Raw genomic sequence first — 26870 nt, forward strand, 5'->3', positions numbered from 1 at the left:
TTTGTTTTGGTGTGCATTTGTGTGTAAGGAAAAAATCTGAATCAATATGCCTGAAAATATTAACTGATTATTTTCAGTTGATAGGATTATAGGCAATCATTACCTCTTTATTTTAAATGCTTGTAGTAAATTTTTTTTGCCGTAACTCTGTAATAGTTTTATAGTCAGAAAATGCAGGTGAAAAAACGGGGTAGGACATGTGGTTATTTTGTCCCTGTGGCACGTTCACCCGGGGGCCAACATCCAAGTGCTCACTGGATCTGTTGTTCCCTTAGGACTGGAGACTGACAGGTCTTTTATAGCCTCCCGAAATCCATTTTTTGAGATAAGACAGTCTCCATAACAGATAAAAGTCCTCCTTTGTGGCTGCTTCTTTGGGAACCCGTAGCTGGTCAAAGCCAGGCTCCTTCTCAGCCAGCTAAATTGCCTCATGTCTGAAGCCCGCTGTTGGGCTGACCCAGGGATTACCACAGTTATTCTCCATAAGGCACTGGGGCCTCTGTCATCAGCCCACTGGGATCTAGCATCACTTGATGGGTGGGCTGTCAAGGCTGTGAGGACAAAGGCTGGAAGATACTAGGTGATAATGAAGCCTTCATCTGTCGGGTCCTTAGTACATGCAGACTTCACGGTGCAGAGTGCTTTACAGACATCATTGTGCGTGAGCTGTGATCAACATTGTGGAGTAAATACTATTATCTCTGTTTTATAGTGGAGAAAATTGCAGCTCAGAGGCGTGGAGCAACTTGTCCAAAATCACACAGCTAATAGGAAGGGCATCTGAGACTTGAACCCAGATCTGACCCCAGTGTGTTAGCTGTGGGCTAAACGGCATTAAAAACCCATCTAGAAAAGCCTTTTTACTTAAGTTTTCAGAGCATCTTCTTTGATTTCCATCTAATTTCCAGTTCCTAAATGATACTAATAATGGCTAACATTGTTCCAAGGGCTTTCCCTGGATTATATGTTTTAATTCTTGCCTCAACCTCCGTTTTACAGATGGGAAGACTGAGGCACCGAAAGGTTCACAAAGTCGGCTTGTCCAAGTTCACAAAGCTCGTGTACATACCTTTTGCCACAACCCCTTTGTACTTGTCTAGTTTAGAGGAGGAAACTGGTGCCGTAGTGGTTAAGTACTGCGGCTGCTAGCCAAGAGATCAGCAGTTCGAATCCGCCAGGTGCTGTTTGGAAACTCTGTGGGGCAGTTCTACTCTGTCCTATAGGGTCGGTATGAGTCAGAATTGACTTGAGGGCAGTAGGTTTTGGGTTAGTTTAGGAGATATCTTGGTCTGTCCCTTTGTTGATTCTTTTCCATTCATATAGGCATTGCTTTTGCTGGCAGGATTTTTTAAATGCCTGCCTTGAATTTGATTTGATTTGAGGAAGGCAGCCTGGTGCCGGAAATTCCCACCATGACCCTTTTTAAATGAAGGCCTTGTGTCTCCAGCAGGCCCCTGTGGGGGCTACACTTGTTACACATTAACCTCGGGGATCCCATTAATAATTTAGCATAGATGGGCTGATTAGATTAGCTGCCCTGCCGTTTGGGCCCAAATGGAGTGAGAGACAGAGCAGAACTCTGAGGGAGGCTGTAAGTAAACAGTTCTGGGACAGCTTGACAGAGCTTCCCTGACTTCTCTGTTGCTCTGGCTCAGTGATCAGGGGCTGTTGGCTAATTAGGTAGTGACTCATTTCAGGAGCCAGCCTGCCTCCGCTTTTACCACAGACTTTTTTTTATCCTCAGACCCTTTACCGTCAGCCTTTTAAAAAAAAAAAAAAATTTTTTTTTTGTGGAAATAAGAACCGGCAATGTTTAAGGAGTCTGTACCACGTTGCTGGGTGATACAGAAGCACTTTCTGTGATTATTTCATTTAATTCTTCAAAGGCTTGCTGGAAGAAAGCTGCTCTGATTATTTCCAATTTACAAATGAGTGAACTGACCTCAGAGAGGAGAAGGGACTTGTCCACAGGTAGAGAGTTGGTCCCCCTACCCAAAACTGATTGTGAATTTTTAAAGATGTTGTTTCTGCCATTTGTGCTTTATCTTTTGGGCACAGTTTTCTCTCATTTACCCCTTTTGTCCCTCATCTTAATCAGTCTTCATATCATTTAAATTCTTCAATAACTTTATATCTAATCAACAATCAATATAAGCAATGCCCTCTAAGATCCTTTGTGAAGTAGTAGAAAATGATAGTTTTAAGCAGTTGAATTTTTATTTCCTCAGCTTTATCTTCCTTGTGACACTTAAATAAAAGTACTACATCTCATTTTTTCTCTTTAACATTGGTGTTAACGATGCAATACTTTCATAAGATCATTAAAGGGTAGTAAACTTCTGAGAAGGGAAAGATTTCTTCTTTCATTCATTCTTTTTTTAATATTAAAAATAATATTAAAAAGGGTAGTAAACTGAGAAGGGAACGATTTCTTCTTTCATTCATTCTTTTTTTTAATATTAAAAATAATAAAAATATTGTGTATTTGGTAAATTCATTCTTATTTTGTTTTACATTTCATCTTGCTTTTTCAAAAAACATTTTTTTATGAACATTGTCAAACACGCGTAAAAGTAGGATCAACCGTAAAATAAGCCACCAAGAACACGTTATCTACAGTTAGCAGTAACTGACGTTTCTCCGTGTTGACTTCCGGGTTACCCTTTTGCTGGAATATTTTAAAGCAACCCCAAATTATCATGGCACTTCATCTATAACTACTTCAGTACCCATTTCTGAAAAATAAGGACATTTTTTACCTAACGGTAATATCATTTATCATTAGGAACAAAATTAACAATAATTCCTCTGTGTGATATAATTAGTACCTACGTTAAAATTTCCCTAACCACCCTCGAAACGCCTTTTTGCATTCCATTTGTTTGGATCAGGACCTAAACGAGGTCCACACATTGCAGTTGACTTTGTCTCTTAAGTAACTTTTCATTTTGTCGTCATCGTCGTCGTTAAAATCGCGATTTTTGTTCTGGTTTTAGTTTTGATCTACGTGACCTTTTTTCCCTTCCACTTTTTTACTCTTCGATTGGTCTTTATTTTCATAAGGTCAGGCTGCAGTGATTTGAACCAGCTCCTGAAAGAACAGGGCCAGTCGGCAAGCCCAGAAAAGGTACCAAGGACAAAGTCAAGAGGGAATTGAACCTCTTATCAGAGTAGTTTATAGAGCTCTGGTGGTGCAGTGGTTAAGCACTCAGCTGCTAAATGAAAGGTTGGCGGTTCAAACCCACTAGCCACTCTGCTGGGGAAAGATGTGTCAGTCTGCCTCTGTAAAGATTACAGCCTTGGAAACCCTATGGCACAGTTCTACTCTGCCCTATAAGGTCGCTATGAGTCAGAATCGACTTGAAGGCAGTGGTATGGTTTGGTTTAGTATCAGAGTAATTTAGCTGAACACAAAAGGCAGTGTGGTTAGGTTATTTTTTTAACCCTTTGTCTGAAGCACCTTGATGGCCCTTGGTTTTTCTCCTGCCAGTGGACGGAGCCTCAGTTTGCAGAATGGACTTGGACTACCGTTTCCACCATTCAAGCTTTCGCTCACCAGAGCTTTGAAGCCTAGAAAAGCCAGTTTGCAGTTGAGGTTGTGAAGTGGCAAGTTAGGTTTAGAGCTGAGATTAGGGCTCATTTATGTATAAAGTACTTTCCTGTCAAACTGTTGGCAGTTCCTCAAAAAGTCTGTGGTAGAGTCACCATCGTTGTTGTTGTTAGCTGCCACTGAGTCGATCCCAACTCATGGTGAGCTCCTGTGCAGAGCAGAACTGCTCCAGAAGGCTTTCGAGGCTGTCCCCTTGCACCAGCAGATGGCTGTGGTTACCACGGGGCTGAGGCCGGGGGAGAACGGGGGGATGGTATTGCTTAGGGGTACAGACTTTCTGTTTGGGGTGATGAAAAAGTTCAGGAAATAATTATTGGTGATGGTTGAACAGCACTGTGACTATAATTAATGCCACTGGATTTTACACTAAAAAATGGTTAAAATGGCAATGTTTATGTTATACATGTATATTCTGCCACCGTAAAATAAAACAAGAAACTGTCCTATCCCTTCCCCCTTCATATCGCTTTGCTTCAGAAACCCTCTCTGTGGAAGAAGGGTGACCTGGATACTTGCTGATTTGCTTGTCTGCCAGTAAATACCTGAAGCTAGTTAAGATGCACATTTTTCTAAAGAAGGGACAGAAGAAACAGCCGAGGGACTGGGGTCAGGTGTTAAGGCTGATGGAGGCAAGAGGTATATGAGGTTAATCTGAGGGCGGGTCAGACCCTTCGCTTGAGTGTGCTGTCTGTTTGAAGTAAGGCATTGTTGAATTTCTCTCTTTATGTGAGGGACTAAGCCCACTCTCTTAGTAAAGTGCCTTTTTAAAAATCATACGATTGAGGTTTAAAATCTGAAACCTGTATCCACCGGTGTTGGGTTCTTTATGAGTCTTCATGAGTCATTATTGAAGCCACTTATACGTAACCAAAGTCTGTTAAGGAGCCGTGGTGGTGCAACAGTTAAGCACTCAGATGCTAACTGAAAGGTTAGCGGTTCGAACCCATCCAGCAGCTTTGTGGGAGAAAAGACCTGGCAATCAGTTTCCATAAAGATTACAGCCTAGAAAACCCTGTGGGGCAGTTCTACTCTGTCACATGGGGTCGATATGAGTTGAAATTGACCTGATAGCACCGAACAACAAAGTCTGCTTGCAGACTTTTGCACGGACATCCTGTGCGACTGCAAATCATTAATGACTGCGAAGTGTTCTCAGTATTGTAAGAAGTAGGGTGCGATTTGTGCTCATGCTGGCGGGCGGGCGGTGGAGTTTGAGAAGGAGCAAAGTCAAATGATGTGCAAGTGTTGGCAAAACGTTTCCTTTTTCATCAGTCATCATTTCTCGTGTGAAATTAGAACGAGAGTGGGGTGGAAATGCAGGTGTCTCTTTAAAAAAAAAAAAAAAGTCTCTTTAGCAGGTTTAAAATAGATTTGCCAGTGTTTTCTGGAGATGCATCCCTGTACTTCTGTCAGCATGCTGAAGTACAGTTCTTTTGTGTTGGCCTCCCCACCTGCAGTTACGCGGTCTCTGCGTCTGCCCGGCACACCCCGCTGCTGTCTGGTTGCTTCATGGACACCCTCACTGAGAGTGCCAGTGCTCAGAGAGGAGACCCTGCTGGCTTCTGCCCCTTCTGAATCCTGTGACTTCATCTTGCAATTGTTTTTCCTTTGTATCCTATAAAACATAAGAGCCTGTACATTTTTCATGCTGGAAGGGACTTTAGAGAGAACGTCTGTTCCAGTCCTTCTCTTTATGGATATGAGGATCAAGGGTCAGGACTTCAAAGTGACTCGTAATCTTAGTGCTCAGAAGAATGGCAGAATCGGGATACAAACACAGGTCTCTTACTTTCCAGTCCTGCCTGCCTTTCAGGCCGTAACACAAGCAAAGCTGCCTGTGGATGGTGACTGGAGGGGGATATTCAAAAGTGAGACCCAAGTGGGGTTTGAGGAGTACCATTGGATTTAAGTGTAAGGATAATTCAGAATAAACTTGTGGTCATTCAGGACTTTGTCTCAGACCTGTAGGGAGAGATATTAGGCTTTTATTTGTATAGGGCACTGAGTTGACACAGTAGATGTCTTAATCTCCAAGGACTGCCTAACAGAACACAGCAAGCAGGTGGCTTTAAATAAATTTATTGTCTCACAGTTCCGAAGGCTAAAAGTCAAATTCAGGCATCAGCAGGGCTAGGCTGTCTGTGGACTCTAAGAGAAGAGCCTTGCCTCTTGCAGCTTCTACAGCTTGGAATGTGTCTTGGCTCACCTGGTGTCCATCTCCCCCTGTGTGTATGACGCTCCCCATGCCTTTCAGTTTTTATAAGACACCACCCAGAAAGGATTGGGATTAGGATCCACCCTACTCTAGTATGGCCTCATAATAAAAGAAAACCCCTATTTCCAAACAGGGTTACAGTCACAGGTGTAGGGTTAGGACTTCAGCATATCTTTTTGGAGGACTCAATTCAGTCCATAGCAGCAAGAGCTGAATCTACAGCAGCAAACTGCGATTTACAGGCAAGTACCCTGAGCTCAAAAAAAAAAATTTTTTTTTTTTACCCTGAGCTCATGATGCTGAGGGAAGGTGGCCTGTGGTTCAGGAGGGTCGTCAGAGACATCCACCTGTGATCTGAGTATAGCACACTCCTGAGACCACTCACTCGGTGGTCACTGGAACGTGGACACCGGGGTGAGGACAGGTTTCCATGGCAGGCAGTGTGTATAAGCCCGTCCTCAGACGCCTATAAACTGGGAGACCTGTGTATCAAAGGAATGTGGGAGATATGCTCTCTCAGACTTCCCTCTAGGCCTTTGTAAGTGCTCCAGCCCAACGGCTTCTTAGCCTCTGATAGGGGAGTGATAGCAGACCCAGTGCAGGGCCACCCACCAGCTGCAGTGAAATCTCGGAGAGCAGGTGCTGGGAGCCAGTTCACTCCAGACCCCTCAGACAGTGCTGGTCCCCTCCCTCTCCTAGTGATGCTAACCACCGCTAGAAAGGAGCCGTGGTGGTACAATGGGTACTTGCTCAGCTGCTAACCATAAAGGTCGGCAGTTCAAATCCACTATCCACTCCTTGGAAACCCTATGGGGCAGTTCTACTCTGTCCTGTAGGGTCCCTATGAGTCAGAATCAACTTGTGGGCAACGAGTTTTTTTGTTTTGTTTTGTTTGTATTAAAATTGGCATCAATGCAGTTGTTGTATTCAGTCGAAGAGGCAGTGCGATGGCGAGGGAAGGGGACAGAAGGACTGTCTCCCAAGACTCTGGGGGAATGTTCTTTCTTGTCTCTCTCAGCTTTCGGTAGTCCCAGGCGGTCCCTGACTCCCAGCTGCAGCGGAACTCCATCCACATGTCTGGGGTCTCCCTGTCACTTCTCTTTTATGAGGACACCACTCATACTGGGTTGGATGCACCCTACTCCACATGACCTCACGTTGACTGATAACATCTTCAAAGATCCTACATCCAAACAAGGTCTCCTTCACTAGAATCTCAACATATCTTTTGGAGGACACAATTCAGTCCATAACGTGTGGACCATCAGAAATGCCCACACCTGCCGCCATCTATTGAATGCCAAGAAGCTTCCCAAGTGTTGTTTGTTTTTCCCCCCAATGGCAAGTCCTTCTCTTCCTGAAGGAAAGCCCACCAACATCCTCCTCTCCATCTTGTCATGTTTCCAGGGATCTTTCGGGCCCCATCACCTGACCCTTAAACTGCGCCCCCCCCCCAAAATCATTGCCATCGAGTTGATTCTGACTCATAGTGACCCTATTGGACAGAGTAGAACTACGCCATGGGGTTTCCAAGGCTGTAAATCTTTATGGAAGCAGGCTGCCACATCTTTCTCCTGTGGAGTGGCTGCTGCCTTTGAACCTCTGACCTTTTGGTTAGCAGCTGAGCGCTTTAACTACTGCACCACCAGGCTTCCTAAGCTGGCCTGCCTAAGCTTGCAAAACAAAAAACAAAAATTTGGCAACTGCATGGTTAAACAAATGTAAATTGGTCTCTACTGTAAACTTCTTAGAGCTTTTAAAATGTTAATGTGCCTTGAGAAAGTCCCAGATGTGGATACTGTGTGAAGTGTTTTGCAAACCTGCTTGATTTGTTGTTGGTAATATCTTTTGGGACTAATGTTCCCCAAACCACTCTTACGGGAACATTGCTCATAAAGGTTCAGGTCAGCCAAAAAGGAGTCTTAACAGCAAAAAATCTCTTTAACCACTGCACTTTGCGTTCATTTACTGTTATTATTGCTTGTGCACCAGTGCCTGGGAGCCCCCAGGTGGTGCAACAGTTAATGCACTTGGCTGGTAACCAAAAGATTGGTGGTCTGGGTCCCCCAGAGGTGCCTTGGAAGAAAGGCCTGGTGATCTGCTTCCCAAATATTAGCTATTGAAAACCCTATGGTGCATAGTCTGCTCTGACACACTTGGGTCACCATGAGCGTGAGTCACCTCAATGGCGACTGGTTTACCGTACTTGACACTGGACTCTTTACTATTTTTGCTGCTTTTTTTTGCAGTGTTCACAGTTTGTTGAGAGAAATGGGTTTCGGTACATAATCCTAGTAAATAGACAGGGATTCACAGCTGTGTTTAAAGCTAGCAAATTGAGGACCCTTGTAAAAAATAATTAAACCTTGATGAGCTGTCAGTCACCCACTAGAGTTTCATACGTGCAGAGCAACTTCCTGAAGCCCCTTTCCCACTCAGGTTCTGGAAACACATTGTTCTTTATCATTGGAACGTTCACTGGTTTTATGGTTGTTTTGGGTTTTTTTGTTTTGTCTTGTTTTGGCCACATTGTGCTTGTTTGTCCATTTTCCTCTGAGCCCAGGAGACTGTTTGTCTCGTCCTGCTGAGCCCCTGTCTGAAGGCTTTATATAGCAACTCTCCCAGTGTTCCCCATTGGTGCACATGTTAGGTCTGACTAGAGCAGAGGGGGCAGGGCTCTGCGGTCAGCTCCACTTTTTGCGCCCTGTGTGTAATCAGCTACGGAGCCAGCTAAGAGGTGGAGCCCTGGTGCTGAGGTAGTTAAGTGCTATGGCTGCTAACCAAAAGGTTGGCAGTTCAAAGCCACCAGCCGCTCCTTGGAAACCCTATGGAGGCAATTCTACTCTGTCCTCTAGGGCCACTAAGATCAGAATCAACTTGATGGCTACGGATTTGGGTTTTTTCGGGTTTATGGTATCGGCTACTGGAGCCAGTTGAAAGGTGAATGTGTTTGTCGGATTTATTTGCATCAAATTACATTTCAGACGATGTCTTCTTACTGTCACTGGGCATGTGCTAGTTGTCTAGATTGGAAGTTCCACGGGAGCGGGTCTGGGCCTGTCTCCTGTGAGCCTCCCTCGCACAGTTACTCACCAAGTGTGCATGATGCGCCAGGCACTGCCTGAGCCCTGTGGACCAGTGTAACTGGGGGACGTTCTGCAGGTTGGTTTGTCTGAGGAGGGCTTCTAATCCGGAAGGGTCTCAGTGCCTCACTCACTGTAGGTGCTCAATGAGAACATGCATTAAAAATGAATGAATGAATGTGTAAAAGAGGATTACCTTTTTTTTTTTAAGAAATCACCCAGTCCAGTAGTAATAATGGCCACTATTTCCTACTCTGTGTCCAGCAGAGCTGCACACATCACCCCCCACACAAGTTCACCTACTCTCCACTGCACCTCTGCGAGGTCAACGTTCTTATCTCCTCTTCAGCGGTGAAGAAATCGAGGTTCCTATTAGGAACCCTGGTGGCGTAGTGGTTAAGAGCTACGGTGGGCTATGGCTGCTAACTATAAAGGTGGGCCATTCAAATCTACCAGCTTCTCCTTGGAAACCCTATGGGGCAGTTCTGCTCTGTCCTATAAGGTCGCTATGGGTTGGGATTGATTGGAGGGCAGTGGGTTTGTGTTTTTTTTATAGTTAAGTAGGAGATCCTGGGTAGTACAAATGGCTAACACGCTTGGCTGCTAACCCAAAGGTTGGAGACTCAGGTCTACCCAGAGGTGCCTCGGACGAAAGGCCTGGTGGCCTACTTCCAAAAAAACAACCATTGAAAACCCTATGGAGCACACAGTTCTACTCTGACACACGTGGGGTCGCCATGAGTCTGAATCACCTGGACAGTAACTGGTTTTATAGTTAAGTAATGTGCCCACAGCTGTGAAGGCTGACTCAAGGTTTGACCCTAAGCCATTAGCCCGCACTGCCTTTCCTCGTTTAGAATGTCCCATTGCAATTATCCGCTTGATATGTCCCTCTGTAATAAATTCTGTATATGTTGAAGTGATCCTTGGATATTTAAGAAGCTGGAAGGAGAGATATAGAGAAAATAGCTATTGAATACTAAGCCGTAAGCTAGGACAGCGGTTCTCAAAGTTTAGTGCATCAGAATCTCCTATATGGCTTGTCAGAATGCAGATTTCCAGGACCACATCTCTAGGAGTTGCTGGTTCACTAGGTCTGGTTTGGGACCTGATTGTCTGCTTTTCCAGCAAGTTCCCAGATGCTGCTGGTCCAGGTGACACTTTGAGAACCACTGTCCTGTAGCAGTTCCTTCCATCATACATATGTCCATCTGTCATGCATTATTTTGACTTCTTGCCAGGTTGAGAGAGACCAGAATACCCTGTGTTGTTCAGTGGGGAAGGCGGGGGTGGATTTCCTGGTATACGTCAGCTCCCCAGGCCTCTCCCCGGTGGTGATGGTACTTATTCTATTTAGCAGGTCTTTTGTTCCTGGCAGAAAGAAGACCCTCCCAGTGGACATGGTATCTCGGGGTCAAGGTTAAGCCATATTAGGAAAGAGAGAAAGGCTTTATCTCCCTTATTCTGTGATTAAGTAGAGTGTTTGCTCAGGTTCTCTCTTTAGTGTGGAAAAGGAAAATAAAATGGATCTTGGGTGTACGGCTAGAGTTCATTCTAGATTTTTCTGCTGACTAGCTGTGGGTCTTTGACAGGCTACGGAACCTCTCAGTGCCTCAGTTTCCTCATCTGTAAAGTGGGGATAATAACGGTACTTACCTCAAAGGATAGTGAGAACCCCATGAGATCCACACGGGGCTCCCTGGGCATTCAGCACAGAGCCTGCCTGTAATAGGTACTCAGTAATATTAGCGTTAAAAAAAAAAAAAAAAAGAAACAGAATGAGAAGTTTAACCCAATACTATCTACATAATTAAAAATGCACTCATATAAAACCAAGACACTTTTGACAAAAGCACATACAAACAAAAGGTTACCCCTTAAACTCTAGACAGTTGTCTGTGGTGGGGAGCTGAACAGGAAGGAGCTGGGATGAAAGGAAATGTATTTTCTATAAACAAACAAAGTAAGAGAGGGAAAGATGCCTTCTAAAACACGTTTGCTTTGTTTGGGACACTCTAATGCCAGTGCGCTAACTAATAAAGGGGGGAAGTTTTGTGTACTGCTAGTGAAACAACAGGGCCCTGGTGGCGCAGTTGGTAAAGTGATTGCTAACCAAAGGTCGGTGGTTCAAAACTACCAGCGGCTCCATGGGAGCAAGATGTGGCGGTTTGCTTCTGTAAAGATTTACAGCCTTGGAAACCCTATGGTGTCTGTGTGATAGAATCAACAGCAATGGGTTTGATTTTTTGCTTTGGAGTAAAACAACAACTAAAACTTATTATTATGCTAAGTATTTGATGTGCCAGGCACTGTGCTGAGGGTACTTTGTGAGTAGTATCTCTTTAAATCTTCACAGTCAGCTTGAAGGTGTGCTCTGTTAGCAGCAGCCTCATTCTACAAATGAGGAATCTGAGGCTTTGAAACAGGAAACAGCTAGGGTAGCCTTAGAGCAAACCAGCTCTTGACTCTTCCCTTTGGTCTTTCACTGCGATTCCCTGGCCCAGTTAGACCAGAAGGTCACAAGGTGGTTCAGTGCCTTAGGGAAATCCAGTTAAACTTTGATAAACCTTAGGAAAGTGGAAAGCAATAATTAACTTCCCAACTGTTAATGTTAACATTCGAATCTCCTCGCGCCACCCAACCCTAGGTGATGTGAAACTCTTAGATGAATAACCATTTGATGACAAGACCTGGATGTTATGTTTTAAAATACTTCCAGTTATTTAGTAATGCAATATGCATTTTATTATATTGCAATGTGAAATGAAACACATCTAAATGATTTTTACCAACAAATAAGCAAATATTAACAGTTTTTGACTGTGGAGTTTCTAAATAATGATACCATCTTAAATTTTTGCAATACTTTTTTTTTTTTCAGGGTTGGGCCAAAGTCTTATTTTTGTTTTGTTGTTGTTGTTTATTTCAACTTAGCCTAGTACCAAGCACGAAACAGGTATGCAAGAAGTGGTTTTTAAATTCAATTTATAACTCAAAAGGAATTTTCTGCATATGCTCTGATTTGATTCTAACAGCAGCCTCAAAAGCAAAGCAGGTATTTCTGTGCCTACTTAACAGGTCAGGAAACTGAGGCCCAGAGAGGTGACCCTGAAAAGACCTTTTGAGTCGTAAGTGGCAGATTAAAACCGAGACCTCAGCACTTCCAGCTTTGTCATTACTACTATTTTCAGAACATCATAAGGTTAAAAAAAAAAAACATAAGGTTAGGTGTCAGAAATGAAATCAGGCACATTTCATGGGGATTTGCCCTGTTTACTGATATAATCAGCTTATGTCTTTGAAATAGTTATTATAAGCCAAAAAAACCATTTTTAAGAACAAGTAGAGGCACTCCCTGAAATAGTCTCGTTCAGTTGTAGCTCACTTTTTATGACTTTGCCACTGGTAAAAAAAAAATAGTGAAAATAATAATATTAATAACAGTATTTATTGGTTCTTCCTTACGCACTAGGCACGTGCTGGCACTTTAAACATATGGTCTCCAATTATTCCTCAAAACAACTCTGACACAGGTACGATTCTTACTTGGTCTTTTTAAGTGGAAGGCTGAGGGTGAGCTGGAGTCAGTTGCTTGCTCAAGATCAAATAGGTCTGGCATCAGGCCTTACCCCATCAGAGCATGAGTCCTTAGCAGACAGGCTGTCTGTGGTGGTTATCAGCATCACCGCCTCCTCTTTGTAGCCATCAAGGCCAAAACAGTCTTAAAAGCTAACACTGACTCAGTGTTCTTGGAATAAAATGTTATGACTCTGGTGCCTATACTGTGGCATTAGGAGGCACACAGGTGCTAGCTAGAGCTTTTTAACATACCTGCATTTGTTTGCACGCACTGCGAGGATTCAGATTGCAAAATGTTGTCCTTCTCTCTGAATGCAAACATGTCTTTGATTCTTGGAGGTATCGACATGCTATTTTAAGATACGAACTGGGCCAGGTTGCTCATAAGCTATTTAGTCAAGTAAGGGGGATTAGTCTTTTAAGGAAGAACCATGAAGAAACAATTCACTGTTTCTGAGGTCATCTCTGAACTTTAAGAGGAGGCAAGAAAATGATGCAGCCACTTTGGAAAGCCATTTGGCAGTTCCTCAAAATGCTGAACACAGTTTCCATTTCCAGTTGCGGTCAGGTTGACCCCGAGTCGTGGCGACCCCATGTGTGTCAGAGTAGAACTGTCTCCATAGGGTTTTCAGTGGCTCACTTTTCAGAAGTAGATCCTCAGGCTTTTCTTCTGAGGCACCTTTGGTGGACTTGAACCTCCAACTTTTCGGTTTGCTGCTGAGCTTGTTAACCGTTTGCACCACCCGGGGACTCCAGAGTTACCATATAACCTAGCATGTCTACTTCTAAGCATATACCCAAGAGAAATGAAAACATATGTACATATAAAAATTTGTACCCAAATGTTCATAGCAGCATATGTACAATAGCTAAAAAGTTGAAACCACCCAAATGTCCATCAGTTGATGAGTAGATAAACAAAATGTGCTGTATCCATACAGTAGGATATTATTTAGCAATAAAAAGAATGAAGTTACGATACAATTACAACATGGATGGATCCTGAAAACATTGTATTAAGTGAAAGAAGCCAGATACAAAAAACCCATACATTGCAACATACCATTTATTATAAAATGCCAGCATAGACAAATCCACATAGACAGAAATTAGATGAGTGGTTGTCAGGGACTGACTGCCAATGCGTACAGTGTTTCTTCCTGGGGTGATGAAAATATTGTAAAGTCAAATAACGGTGATGGCTGCACAACTCCATGAATGCACTAAAAACCACTGAATTGTACATCTTAGAAGGGTGAATTTTATGGCATGCAAATTATCTCAATGAAACATTTATCAAAAAATAAGAAAGGTAGAACTATGTGTGAAAATAAAGAGCAAGAATGCACAGACTATTTGTACTCAGCTTTTCTTGAGAGTGAAATTTCATTGTGTGGTCTATTCTGATAAAACTATTAGTAAAGTGACATTGCAAATTCCCAGAACTCTAGCCTTGATTCCATTTGCTAAGAGGTCACCACAGAGAAACGGGGAAGCCTTTCTTTTTATCTTAACGGTGTTCCCGTGATGGAAATCATCCTCTGTCCAAACAGCTCCTGTTCAGAGACAAGCGAGTTGAATCAGTGTGTAACTTACAATGTCTGTCTTTTTTTCCGATTCTCCAAGTAAAAATCTTCATGCATTTATAGTCATTATGAATAATTACATCTATAAATCTCATACTATTTTTAATTTAAATTCCAAGTTGCTTGCTAAAATGGTTAATGCATTAGAAGTTAATTGGACTAATTAGGTTGATAAATACGATTCTAACTCATTAGGAGAGAAGGTCAGATGGGTGAAAGACTAGGAGGCATAACATACTAGGGGATGTTGCTTTCTATCCCAAAGAAGAATTTAGTTCCAGCATTTTCATGCTGCATAAAGTGTGCTGAATTATATCTTCGATACACAGATTACTTGTGATTGAAATATCTTCCAGATATATATATTAGAATTTCATGGGTTGTTCTCCGTTAGAAACTGGAGTTTTTGTAATGAGTGCTTTACTTTCTTCAACTTTGTTATTTAAATAAGTGTGTCTGGTTTCCAGTTAGTGCCTTGATTTTTCCTCCTGTTTTGCCATGCCCAGTCCTCCCTGATGGTGCTGAGGACACAGTTTTCCCCCTTAGTGGCCAAAAGAAGAAGGCTATACAGCATTTTCTCTGGTGGCTTTTTTTTTTTTTTTTTCACTGCAGCATATTTGTCTCTAAGTAAACTCAATAAATTAAATCAAAATATTTACAGAAGACATTAAATGAAGATTATTTACACTTCACAAACTAAGTGGCGTGTTTTCTTAATGCATTAAAAGAAAGATTCACGTTTCAACAATTTGGCTTACATACATCTGTTGTGAAAAGCAAGACCCTTCTTGAAAATACCCACCAGGTACTCTCTTTTTCCCAATTCAGATTCAGTTTTGAAACTATCAACCAAAACATAAGGCCACTGCAATCCCCAGCTCCTGAGAAGCCTTGCTTAGTAGAAAGAACATTGTTCAGGGTGTTGATCGAATCCACTGGGTAGCGGTGATTGCGCATATACCCACTTCCTGCTTCATGACTTCGGACAAGTTACTCGACCTCTTTGAGACTTATTTTTCTCATCTGTAAAACGGAGGTAACTTTCTTGGTCTGAGAGAAATACGTAAGAAAACATACATAAAAGAGCCTACTCAATGCATGGTACATTGTAGGTGCTTGTTGAGTATTCTATAATCATTTGATGATTAGAAAATTGACTGAACTGCCCAGTTGCCCGTAAGTCATAGACACACATATGTGAATGTGCTTAAAAGAGAGCCTAGAAGAACACTGATGCAACATCGTACCGTGTACTGTGCTTGGACCAGTCATGTTATCTATAGCTGGACTACATACAATTTGTTTGATAGTTTTAACTGATTTCACTATTTTAACAATTGACAGACCACTCAGCCAGGCAAAATACGTATCCCGGCCTAAAGTGATTGTTTTAGCAACTGGCTGTGATGGCCCAACGTTTGGAATCTTCAGGCAGGAAACGACTTACACTTTAACTCTATATATTTTAGTGTTGGCGTAATAAATTTATTCCTTATGGCCTAGGTTAGCATACTTCTTCGTTGTACAATTCCACTGCCAACTTCAGACTACAAGCTGCTTGGGTTAAAGCTTTAAAGTACATTTATGAGCTGATAGGCAAGACAACTGATTAAATTGTGTTCTTACTAAAAGCATATTTAGCAGGCACTTTTATGCTTACTCTGTGTGGTCAATTCTATGGAAATTGGTTATTTTTACCAGCAATACAAACTTCAAGCCAAATTCCAGACTGTTGTTGTCGAGTACCGTCCAGTCGATTCCGACTCGTAACGACCCCATGTGACAAAGTAAAACCACCCGATGGGGTTTTCTAGGCTGTAATCTTTGTGGAAGCAGATCACCAGGTCTTTGTCCCACGGAGCCGTTGGCTGGTTTCAAACCGCTGACCTTCTGGTTAACAGCTGAGCTCTTAACTGTTTGAGCCACCAAATCAAAACAAAACCCCACTGCCTTTGAGTCGATTCCAACTCATAGCAACTCTAGGACAGAGTAGAACTGCCCCACAGGGTTTTCAAGACTGTAAATCTCTAAAGAAGCAGACTGCCACATCTTTCTCCTGAGGAGCTGCTGGTGGGTTGGAACTGCTGACCTTTTGGTTGCCAGCCACCACCAGGGCTCCTTAAATTCCAAACTAGTGCATCTCCAAACTTTAATGTGAATATGAATCAGCATCTCAACGCAGCCTCTATTCATCAGCCTGAGCTGGGATGTGTGAGCCTCCATGATAACAAGCTTCCAGTGTTGTCATTGCTCCTAGTCCGTGCCCCACACTTTGAGCAGCAGGCTGTGCAGAACCCAAGGGGCCTAGGCAGGAGTGAAATGAATGGTGCTAATCTGGCACTGGAAACTCTGGTGGCGTAGTGGTTAAGTGCTGCAGCTGCTAACCAAAAGGTCGGCGGTTCGAATCTGCCAGGGGCTCCTTGGAAACTCTACGGAGCAGTTCTATTCTGCCCTACAGGGTCGCTGTGAGTTGAAATCGACTCGGCAGCAATGGGTTGGGTTTTTTTTAATCTAGGATTGTAAATCCCTTTCCCAGCTACCTCGCCGTACTCTCTGAGCCCTGAAATAAATTAATTAGACATTCAGAGGCACTGAAGAGCGGTGATCCTATTCTTATCCTTCAGATATAACAATGATGGAATAAGGTAACAAATGCCTGAAGTTCCTTCGTGTCCCCTGTTAGCCTCCCGCCTCTCAGACCTCTTCGTGCTGTATCTCACTGGGTATCAGAAGTGGAGGGTATAAAACATCTCCATCTCCACTCTTTACGGTGCGGTAGTTGTGTTGTTGGCCCTGACTGTATCCACAGCAGAGAACAATGAGGGTGGGAACCAGTTAATTCACAGCAAGGCTTTTGTTACCAAATGAAAAGAATCCTGTACTATCCTTTCCCTAAGTCCAGGCCTGATTTTCTAATACCTTAAGAGTGAGCATTTATGGAAGCTTCCCGGGGAAGCTAATTTGAAGCCTGTAGTCCCTTAGGTGAGGGGAAGCTGATTTGAAGTCCTTAGTCACTTAGCTGAGGGGAAGCTGATTAGAGGTCCTTGGTCACTTAGGTGAGGGAAAGCTGATTTGAAGTCCTTGGTCACTCAGGTGAGGGGAAGCTGATTTGAAGTCCTTGGTCACTTAGGTGAGGGGAAGCTAATTTGAAGTCCTTGGTCACTTAGGTGAGGGGAAGCTGATTTGAAGTCCTTGGTCACTCAGGTAAGGGGAAGCTGATTTGAAGTCTATAGTCACTTAGCTGAGGGGAAGCTGATTTGAAGTCTATAGTCACTTAGCTGAGGGGAAGCTGATTTGAGGTCCTTGGTCACTTAGGTGAGGGGAAGCTGATTTGAAGTCCTTGGTCACTTAGGTGAGGGGAAGCTGATTTGAAGTCCTTGGTCACTTAGCTGAGGGGAAGCTGATTTGAAGTCCTTGGTCACTCAGGTGAGGGGAAGCTGATTTGAAGTCTATAGTCACTTAGCTGAGGGGAAGCTGATTTGAGGTCCTTGGTCACTTAGGTGAGGGGAAGCTGATTTGAAGTCTATAGTCACTTAGCTGAGGGGAAGCTGATTTGAAGTCTATAGTCACTTAGCTGAGGGGAAGCTGATTTGAGGTCCTTGGTCACTTAGGTGAGGGGAAGCTGATTTGAAGTCCTTGGTCACTTAGGTGAGGGGAAGCTGATTTGAAGTCCTTGGTCACTTAGCTGAGGGGAAGCTGATTTGAAGTCCTTGGTCACTCAGGTGAGGGGAAGCTGATTTGAAGTCTATAGTCACTTAGCTGAGGGGAAGCTGATTTGACGTCCTTGGTCACTTAGGTGAGGGGAAGCTGATTTGAAGTCTATAGTCACTTAGCTGAGGGGAAGCTGATTTGAAGTCTATAGTCACTTAGGTGAGGGGAAGCTGATTTGAGGTCCTTGGTCACTTAGGTGAGGGGAAGCTGATTTGATGTCCTTGGTCACTTAGGTGAGGGGAAGCTGATTTGAAGTCTATAGTCACTTAGCTGAGGGGAAGCTGATTTGAAGTTCTTGGTCACTTAGGTGAGGGGAAGCTGATTTGAAGTCCTTGGTCACTTAGGTGAGGGGAAGCTGATTTGAATTCCTTGGTCACTTAGGTGAGAGTGAAGGTCAAGTTCCACCTGCAGTGCCCACAGTTGTAAGTCTTGATTTTATGGGTAATTTGACTACAAAGGCATCGTTTTAAGATGTGTCAAATTAAATTCTTAATATGAAATACATGTGGCCTGACATGTAATATGCACCATTGGTTTGTTACAGAGCACAGCAGCAGCCACAGTAAAGACAAGAGGAAAACCAGTACGAGAAGATGGGGTGGAAGGAGCAAGCTGGCAGACGATGTGGCAGTGTCAGAAAGCAACTCAGCAGCAAAGGCTTTTTCTGTCTACGGCAACAAGACAGACGGTACAGGGGAAAGGAGGACCCACAGAAGGACAAAGCGTTTTTTATCCTACCCGCGGTTTGTCGAAGTGATGGTGGTGGCAGACAATAGAATGGTTGCGTACCATGGAGCAAACCTTCAACATTATATTTTAACTTTAATGTCAATTGTAAGTACACTCAAAAAAAGGTGATTTATGAGGTTTCTAAATGCCCCTTTTAGAGTTTCCATCCAGTGTTTTGGAGGATCGTTCAGGGCTGGCATGTCAGCCGATTGAGGCGAGTGACTGAGCAGAATGTAAGGTTATTCATCAGTTGTCATTTTATAATGACAATGACGGTGTCGATATTGAGTGCTTATTCTGTGTTAGGCAATGTGCTTCTTACTTTAAAGGTGTAATTTCCAACCCTCCTGGAACACTGCTAGGTAGGATCATCACCCCCGTTTTATAGGTAAGAAAGCTGAGCATCAAAGGAGCCAGGTCACTTGTCCACAGTCACATCAAGCTCTAAGTGGCTTAGACACAGCATGTGACTTTCCTTTACCTTGTCCGGGTTCCAAAACCAGTGCTTTCTGTCTGACGTATGAGGTACTCACAGCAAGGACTGGTGGGTCTTGAGTCACACTCGTGGGTGCTGGTCATGAATCAGAGTCACCTATGGAGCTTGTTGAAATGCAGGTGCATGCTGCCAGCCCCTTCCCAGGTGAAGCCTAGGAGTCTCTCAGTCTATTTTTGTGTTCTCATTTTGAATTGAAAATGCAATAAATTTGCATGATTAAAAAAAAATCAAAGAACATATGAAGAAAAAGAAGTGCCCTTCCCTACCCAGGGCCCAGGCTCCTTCCCAAAGGCAGCAGCTATTAGTTTTTTGCGTGTTTATAACCAGCACTGCCCAATAGAAATATAATGCAAGCCATAAGTAATTCAAAATTTTCTAGTAGCCACATGAAAAAAAGTAAAAAGGAAGAGGTAAAATTATTTTAATAATGTATTTTCTTTTGTATCCAAAATAGTATCCTTTCTACATGTAGTCAATATAAAAATTATTAATAAGATAGTTTAGTTTCTTGCTTTTTTTCATATTAGGTCTTTGACATCCAGTGTGTTTGACACAGCATATCTTTTTTCAGACTAGCCACATTTCAAGTGGCCAGTAGCCACAAGTGGCAAATGACTAATGTACTGGACAATGCAACTGTGTACTTCTCAGACAAATATGTATACATCTGCAATATTTTTGTTTTCAAGTACAAATGGCATATTCTCATATAGTCATTCATACATTGCTCTTTCCTGGAAATAGTGGAGATAGCCCCAAATCAACCCTCGCTCATTCGAGCCTCGGTAGATCCAGCCCTGTTTCCACTTCATAATTCAGATCCGAATTAGGAATAAAGATATTATGAACAAGAATTTTGATTATAAACATGGATTTTGGGTCAAACTGACCTCGGCTGAGTCCTGCCTCTGTACATCAGCAGCTGTGTAGCTTTGGAGAAGTTACTTAATTTCTCTAGCCTTAGTTTCCTCAGATTATCACAGGACCTAGACCAGAGATTTGCTGAGGGGATAAGTGTGAATGTGTGCGCAGGTTTCAGCATAGGGCTCTAGCCCACAATAAGCGTTCAGTAAATGGTAGCTCTCATGATTCATGATAATAATGCCAAAACAAACAAACAAAAAAAACTTATAAAAACCCAGGGTACCAGGTTGCTGAGAATACAAATAAGTGCTCAACATAAAGAGCAGCAGTGTTAGCAACCGTGTGGTCAGTGTGAAAATTTATAAATTGGTGATTTGGGCTTTGAAGTGGGAGGAAAGTGGTTGAAAATTAATATCTTGTGTTTTGGCATAGAGAACTGTTAAGTCGCTCGACAGTGCAATTTCAGAGGAAAATACCTCGGAATTTAAGCTTGTTTGAATTCATTGTTATCTAAAAACTGTCATCTATGAATTTTACAAAGAGACCTTAATAAGTGTTTGTTGAATGAATGAAAATTCACAACTACCAAATGCGTATGTTCATGAAATGTGAAAAAGGACAGAGCTCAGCATGAGAAGTGAGTTGCTTTTTGCTTGCACGGCATTCACAATTAACTTTGAAAAATTTATCTCGGTTGCAGGTAGCCTCTATCTATAAAGACCCCAGTATTGGAAATTTAATTAATATTGTTATTGTGAACTTAGTTGTGATTCATAATGAACAGGTAATAAAGTTTTTTTCTTCTTTCTTCTAACTGTATCCGAAACGGCATGCCTAGTTAGTGTTGCTATAACCCGCCAACCTTATTCTTTTCTGTATTTAGGAAGGACCTTCCATATCTTTTAATGCCCAGACAACGTTAAGAAACTTCTGCCAGTGGCAGCATTTGAAGAACTATCCCGGTGGAATCCAGCATGATACTGCTGTTCTCATAACCAGGTGTGTGGATTTCTTACTCACAAATCGCTTTGTTTCTGGTCACATTGATGGGATAAGGCCATATATTCCTGGGACCCAGCCCCTAGAGCAGAGTTTCTCAACCTAGCCAATATTGACATTTTGGGCTGGATAACCCTGTGTGGTGAGGGGGATGCATCCTGGCCTCTACCCTCTATAAACCAGCAGCACCCACCCTCTCAGTTGTGACAATCAACAATGTTTTCAAATGCCTCCCTCCCGGAGGGAGGGGGCAGAGTCACCCCTGGTTGAGAACCACAAATTTATAGGTGCCAGGTAGGTAATAAATGTGTTATGCAGCCCTGAAAATCCATGCCCCTTATAAAAGGAGCAGGACCCCTGGTGGCACAGTGGTTAAGCGCTCGGCTGCTAACCAAAAGGTCAGTGGTTAGAACTATCAGCCGCTCCACAGGAGAAAGACGTGGCAGGCTGCTTCCATAACGATTACAGCCTTGGGAGCCCTGTGGGGCAGTTCTGCTCTGTCCTAGAGGGTCGCCGTGAGTCAGAGGTGACTCCACAGTAATGGATTTGGTTGGGGTTTTATAAAGCGAGCAGCTGCTGTTCACGTTTACTGGTTGTTGCCATGTAGGATATGAGTCCAATGTTGCCAGCTTTTGAGATTTTGCAAGGAGCCATAAATATGGGGTTTTTTTTTAATGTGAGATATTCCAATTTTTACGTAGCTGCAACTAGCTAAAAAGGTTTAAAACACAGTGCGGGTCAACAAGGGCATGCTGGCCTTGTTGTAGGTCCAGTGGGCCATGTCTGAAATGGTCACTAACAGCTGCTCTTAAATGGAGCTCCCATGAAAGACCTTTAGGGCCTGCTCAGGAATATTCTCAGGGTCTTTGAGAAAGTGGAGCCCCTTCCTCGAAGGTCTTAGGAAAAGTCCTGATGGAGAGGTTTCTGAATAAAGGTCCCCCACCTGCTGCCCTGTGCTACCCCTGCAGCAGAAGAAGGCTAATGTAGCTTTTAGTTCTCAAACTTTTTTTGAGTTGAAAAAGCCTGGTCTTGTTAGTTTGCTTTTTGTATCTCCCTCCCTAAATTGTGTGCTGTTGTGAATGCCTGGAAGCTTTACTTACCTGTGTTGGCATTTCCTCTGTGGTGTCTTCGAGGCCCTAAGTGTGTTTTGCTTTCAGACAGGACATCTGCCGAGCTCAGGACAAATGTGACACCTTAGGTGAGTCCGCCGCGCACATCCTCTGTGGCCAAAACCGTTTACTACATGTTTTCATTCCAAGCCACAATTGCTCTTTAAAGTAAATCCTTGTTTGTTTGTGTTTTTCTTCTAATAGGTCTTGCTGAACTGGGAACCATCTGTGATCCCTACAGAAGCTGTTCTATTAGTGAAGACAGTGGACTGAGTACAGCTTTTACCATAGCCCACGAGCTGGGACATGTGTACGTTTCCTTTCAGTGTTTTCACTTATTTCAGAGTGACCCAGGCTTGTTCCTTCGCATCACTGAGCACGAACGTGAATTTAGAGGCTGTGCAGCACTTCCTGACTCACGATAGAGTTTGTAGGGTGGAAGAGCTATGAACCGAGTGGGGCCAGTACTTGGACTTCAGATGATTGATTATGTGCAGAGCAGCCCCTTTAGCCGTAGCTCACATGGGGCTTTGGTTTAGCTACTCAAGTTTTCTATGCAAGGCGTCATTTTCTCCTTTTCTCCTGCATACTGGAGGGATGGGGCATTCCCACCGCTTCCAGTGAAGCAGAACATGTGTTAGCTTGGAGAGCTTTCTTGACTTAACAACATCTTTGCTCTGGAGGAGTGTCCCCCAACATTGCCCTGGCCTTCAAGATTTTCACAAATCCAGGTCATTCCTGATTCTAGGTATACAAGGTTACCGTTCACACATTTAGCATCTGGGGACGCTGTTATCCCTCTTTCAGGGAACAGAATGAACGGAGAAGAAATTCATTCACGAGAACAACTTCGAGTGATTTACAGAGTAGCCGCATCATTTCCTGATATGGTCACCAAGTGTCTGGTCACTGTAGAACTGGGTTTTCACTTCTGTCTTCAGAGACAGACCATGGGATGAGAGGATGTGAATTTACTAGAAATTATTCTGATTTTTTATCTGCATTATTTTCATTCTACAGTGATTAAAATACTTGTATCTTTTTAAAATAAATTACTCAAAGGACAGCTTTAATATATTTGCGTATCCATCTGAGCGTCTTGGGTTAACTCTGTTTAGAGCTGACATCTGTTAAGCAAACTTTTTCATTCAGCGGATATTTCTTGAAGGTGGCTTATGTGCAGTGCACTCTGTTTGGCATAAAGTGAGATGCAGAGATACAGATGTTTCCAACTCAGCTCATCATGTAACAGGTATATTTCGAGACTAGTGCCTTTCGAGAGTACAGTTCTTTTCTTTTCCCCCAAGGAAATATTGTGCAGATGCCTAGTACTTAGAACAGAAACGAGGCACGGCTTCCAGTCAAGCAGCTGAAGCAGCCCACAGCTCTGTGTAATCAGCGTCCTCTCCAGACTTTTGGTTTCTGGGGCAGCTTTGTGGAAATCAGGAACTCCTTGGAACTCAGCTTGAAACCACTGTCTGACTAGCATTTCTCAAAGCACGAGGAACCTGGCACTAATTCCATGACAATGTTGTTGTTGTTACCGTTGGGTGCCATTGAGTTGATTTTGACTCACAGTGACCCCATGTTTCAGAGTAGAACTGCCCCATAGGGTTTTCTAGGCTGTAATCTTTTTTTGGAAGGGGCCCCGGTGGTACAGTGGTTAAGTACTCAGCTGCTAACTGAAAGGTCTGTGCTTCAAACCCACCAGCTGCTCTGTAGGGGAAAAGATCCGGTGATCTGCTCCTGTAAAGATTACAGCCTAGGAAACCCTATGGGGCAGTTCTATTCTGTCCTACAGGGTCGCTATAGTTGGTGTCAACTCTACACACAGCAAGAATCTTTATGGGAGCAGATGGCCAGGTCTTTCTCCTGCAGAGCTGCTGTGTGTTTTTGAACTGCCAACCTTTCAGTTAACAGCTGAGCGCTTAATCGTTGTGCTATATAGGGCTTCTTTCGTGAAAATAACCTGTGAAAATGGAGTTTTGTAGTCAAATAATTTCAAGAAAAATTTCGTAGTCTAGACTTGCTTAGAGTCAAAAGACTCAGTAATATAGTCTTTAAAAAGTCCTGCATTAAGTAAACTGCTTGTTTTCTTCAACACGGTGTTTCCAAACTTGTGTTAACAGAGCTTACTGGAAATTTTTGTATGTTTGTTTTGCATAAAATCTAGTAAATTCCTTCAGAATTTTGAATAGGAGATGATACTTGACCGTAAAGGATAGAGTTGGATTTCAACAGGGCAGCTTTTCGTGTCGTAGGGAACAGAATGAGAAAAGCCACAGAGAGGAGTATACTCAAACGGCAGAGAGTTTGTGTGATTACCAGATTAACGCTTCCCCCAATGTGTGGGTAGGAAAAGTGCACTACGTAAAGAAATGTAATTAATTTCCTGTTAATTCCTTTCCCACGGGAGCTTATAAACTTCTCCTCTAGCCAGCTGATTTATAAAGTTGGCGTTCTAAGGAAAGTGACAACTTTGAGCCACAAAACCCGAATAAATTCAGCTGTAGAGTGGTGATGATTCACAGATAACAACCCTCCCCCCCAAAAAAACTGTACAGTTGGCATTGTCGCAGGGGCTTTTATTTACGTTATCCCTTCTAATCCTGAGAAGAACCCCACAATGTAGATATTATTGTTTCCCTGTGTTTGACTTAGAGATACTAAATAATTTGTCCGAAGTTTTATGCATGTGAACCTTTATCATCATATCAAAAGGCTCCAAGATAGGGGTTGGGCTGGGAGGCAGGTGTCTGGCTCTGGGTTGAATTATTATTCCACGTTCTCCTGACGAGGGCATGTCAACCTCCTGACAACTTGAACTTTGTTCCCCTACCTGTAGAGTGGGGAGAATACTTATCCCCCCATCTCAAATGTGTCAAGAGGCAGAAAATGAAATCATAGGTGAATGATGTGAGTTGATCAGTTAAACGAACAGTATATTCTTAACCCATTAATGAGTCGTTTTTGCTTTGGGGCATTGTCTCATATGTTAAGGGAAGTGAAAGTATTAATTTGCTACATACTTTATAGCAGATTTTCTAATGAGCTTTCAAAATCAAATTAAAAATTTTTTTAATTTAGAAATTACACGTTAAGTTGTTACAATCATGAATTTATGGTAATGTGAAGTGCAGGAGCTGTTGGGGGGAAAAGCAACTGATTTTGTTGTGTTTATTGAGCATAATTGGTTGCTTCATAAACAGCTTCTACCTTCTTTTTCCAGCTTCCCAGACACAGATTCTAAGAGTTAGGAAGAATCTGGGAGGTAACTGAGTCTCTACAAAATACAGAAATCCTTATTCAGCATTCTTGACAAAGCTTGCGTATCTTGTCTAATGGCAAGGGATTAGCATAGTAAGCATTGAAGTTTTGTAATCAGACTGAAATAGATCCAAGTCCCAGCTCCCCCTAACCTTATTAACTGTGTGACCTTGATCAAACATTTAAACCTCCAAAAGGTTGGCAGTTCCAATCCACCAGTCACTCCTTGGAAACCCCACGGGGTAGTTCTGCTCTGTCCTATTGGGTCACTATGAGTCAATGGCAGTGGGTTTTGTTGTTGTTGTTGTTTGTTCTTTTGTTTGTTTTGGGGGAGGTAACACTCAGTTAGGAGGCATTGTGGCACAGCAGTTAAGTGTTGGCTGTTAACCAAAAGGTTGGCAGTTCAAACCACTGGCTACTCCATGGGAGAAAGATGTGGCAGTCTGCTTCCGTAGAGATGACAACCTTTGGAACCTTATGGGCAGCTCTACTCTGTCCTATAGGGTCACTATGAGTCAGGATGTACTTGATGACGATGGGTTTGGTTTGTTTTAATGCTCAGTGTCCACATCTGTAAAATGCGGTTATTAATAGCACTATCCATTAGGTCAAATAGGTGATTAAATGAAATGAAGCATCTAAAGCATTTAGCACACTTCCTGGTGCATTGTGAACGATACAAAAATCTTGGCTATTATTGTTTAGTAAGTGCTCAATAAATATTTATTATTATCTAGCCCCTGCTAAGACCAACGTATGCTTGGATTTGAATGAAAATATTCTGTTTACATGGTGCAATAAACTTGATTTTATCAAGTCATGGTTGGAGTGGGGGATAAATATCAGTTCTTTGAACCGTGGGGAAACTGAGATTTGAGTGTTTTGCGCGAGCTGAGTTTGTTGTAGGTATTAAACAGACTCGGCAGCCAGGAACTGGAATCTTGGGCAGTCTTTCTTTTAAGAAAACAGACTCTTAATCATTAAGAACTAATACTAAATTCAAACAAGACAGATGGAGTTTTTTAATCTCTACTGGCAGTAATTGAAGGGTCTAAATTTTTTAAAGAATAAGAAAACAAAACACAAGAGAAGTTAATGGGATAGACTTCACAGGCTTTCACTCTAGCTCTTACTTTTATTTGAAACGAGTCTACACATTTCTGCCTGACTCACTTATTTCAGTATTCGAGCTCAGCTAGTGAAGGGAATTCCTCCCTAAATGCTAAATTAATCACATGCATCAGTTCTGTGATTGAGGACAAAGAGGACAGCCCCTCTGAACTTGTCAGCCAGTGGGTCATTAGCTGAGCTGAGAACGGCATGTGGGTCAGAGAACTGATGTTTCTGGATTGAGAAATACTTCCTATCATTTCTTTTTCCACTTCCTCTGGCCAAGCCAAGAATGGCAAGTATGCGTTAAAGCTGCAGCCCTGTTCCCTCCCATGCCCAAGAGGACATTGGCAATCCATCACAGCCTTCTCTCAGGCGGAACCTGGATTAGTTTAAGAGTCCGTTTGTGCCTGACTTTTCAGGAAGCCAGTATCAATCAATCGACGTTGGCATGAAGCGTGAAACTACTTGCCATCCTCTGAGTGAAGCCAGTTGAATTGGCATGCCTCTGG

General features: G+C 42.8%; 1 protein-coding gene across 2 annotated transcripts in view; it reads left to right on the forward strand.

Annotated features, from left to right (window-relative positions):
* Positions 1 to 26870, forward strand: part of ADAMTS9 (ADAM metallopeptidase with thrombospondin type 1 motif 9) — a 196417-nt gene that overhangs the window by 14356 nt on the left and 155191 nt on the right. For both annotated transcript variants that reach the window (XM_010589691.2, XM_003410031.3), the window contains exons 4-8: positions 18329 to 18618; positions 20574 to 20657; positions 20757 to 20872; positions 22030 to 22070; positions 22186 to 22291. In XM_010589691.2, coding sequence (XP_010587993.2) covers positions 18329 to 18618; positions 20574 to 20657; positions 20757 to 20872; positions 22030 to 22070; positions 22186 to 22291 — 637 coding nt within the window. The remainder of the gene's footprint in view (positions 1 to 18328; positions 18619 to 20573; positions 20658 to 20756; positions 20873 to 22029; positions 22071 to 22185; positions 22292 to 26870) is intronic.

Source organism: Loxodonta africana, chromosome 22 (assembly GCF_030014295.1).
Source record: "Loxodonta africana isolate mLoxAfr1 chromosome 22, mLoxAfr1.hap2, whole genome shotgun sequence".
Taxonomy (NCBI): domain Eukaryota; kingdom Metazoa; phylum Chordata; class Mammalia; order Proboscidea; family Elephantidae; genus Loxodonta; species Loxodonta africana.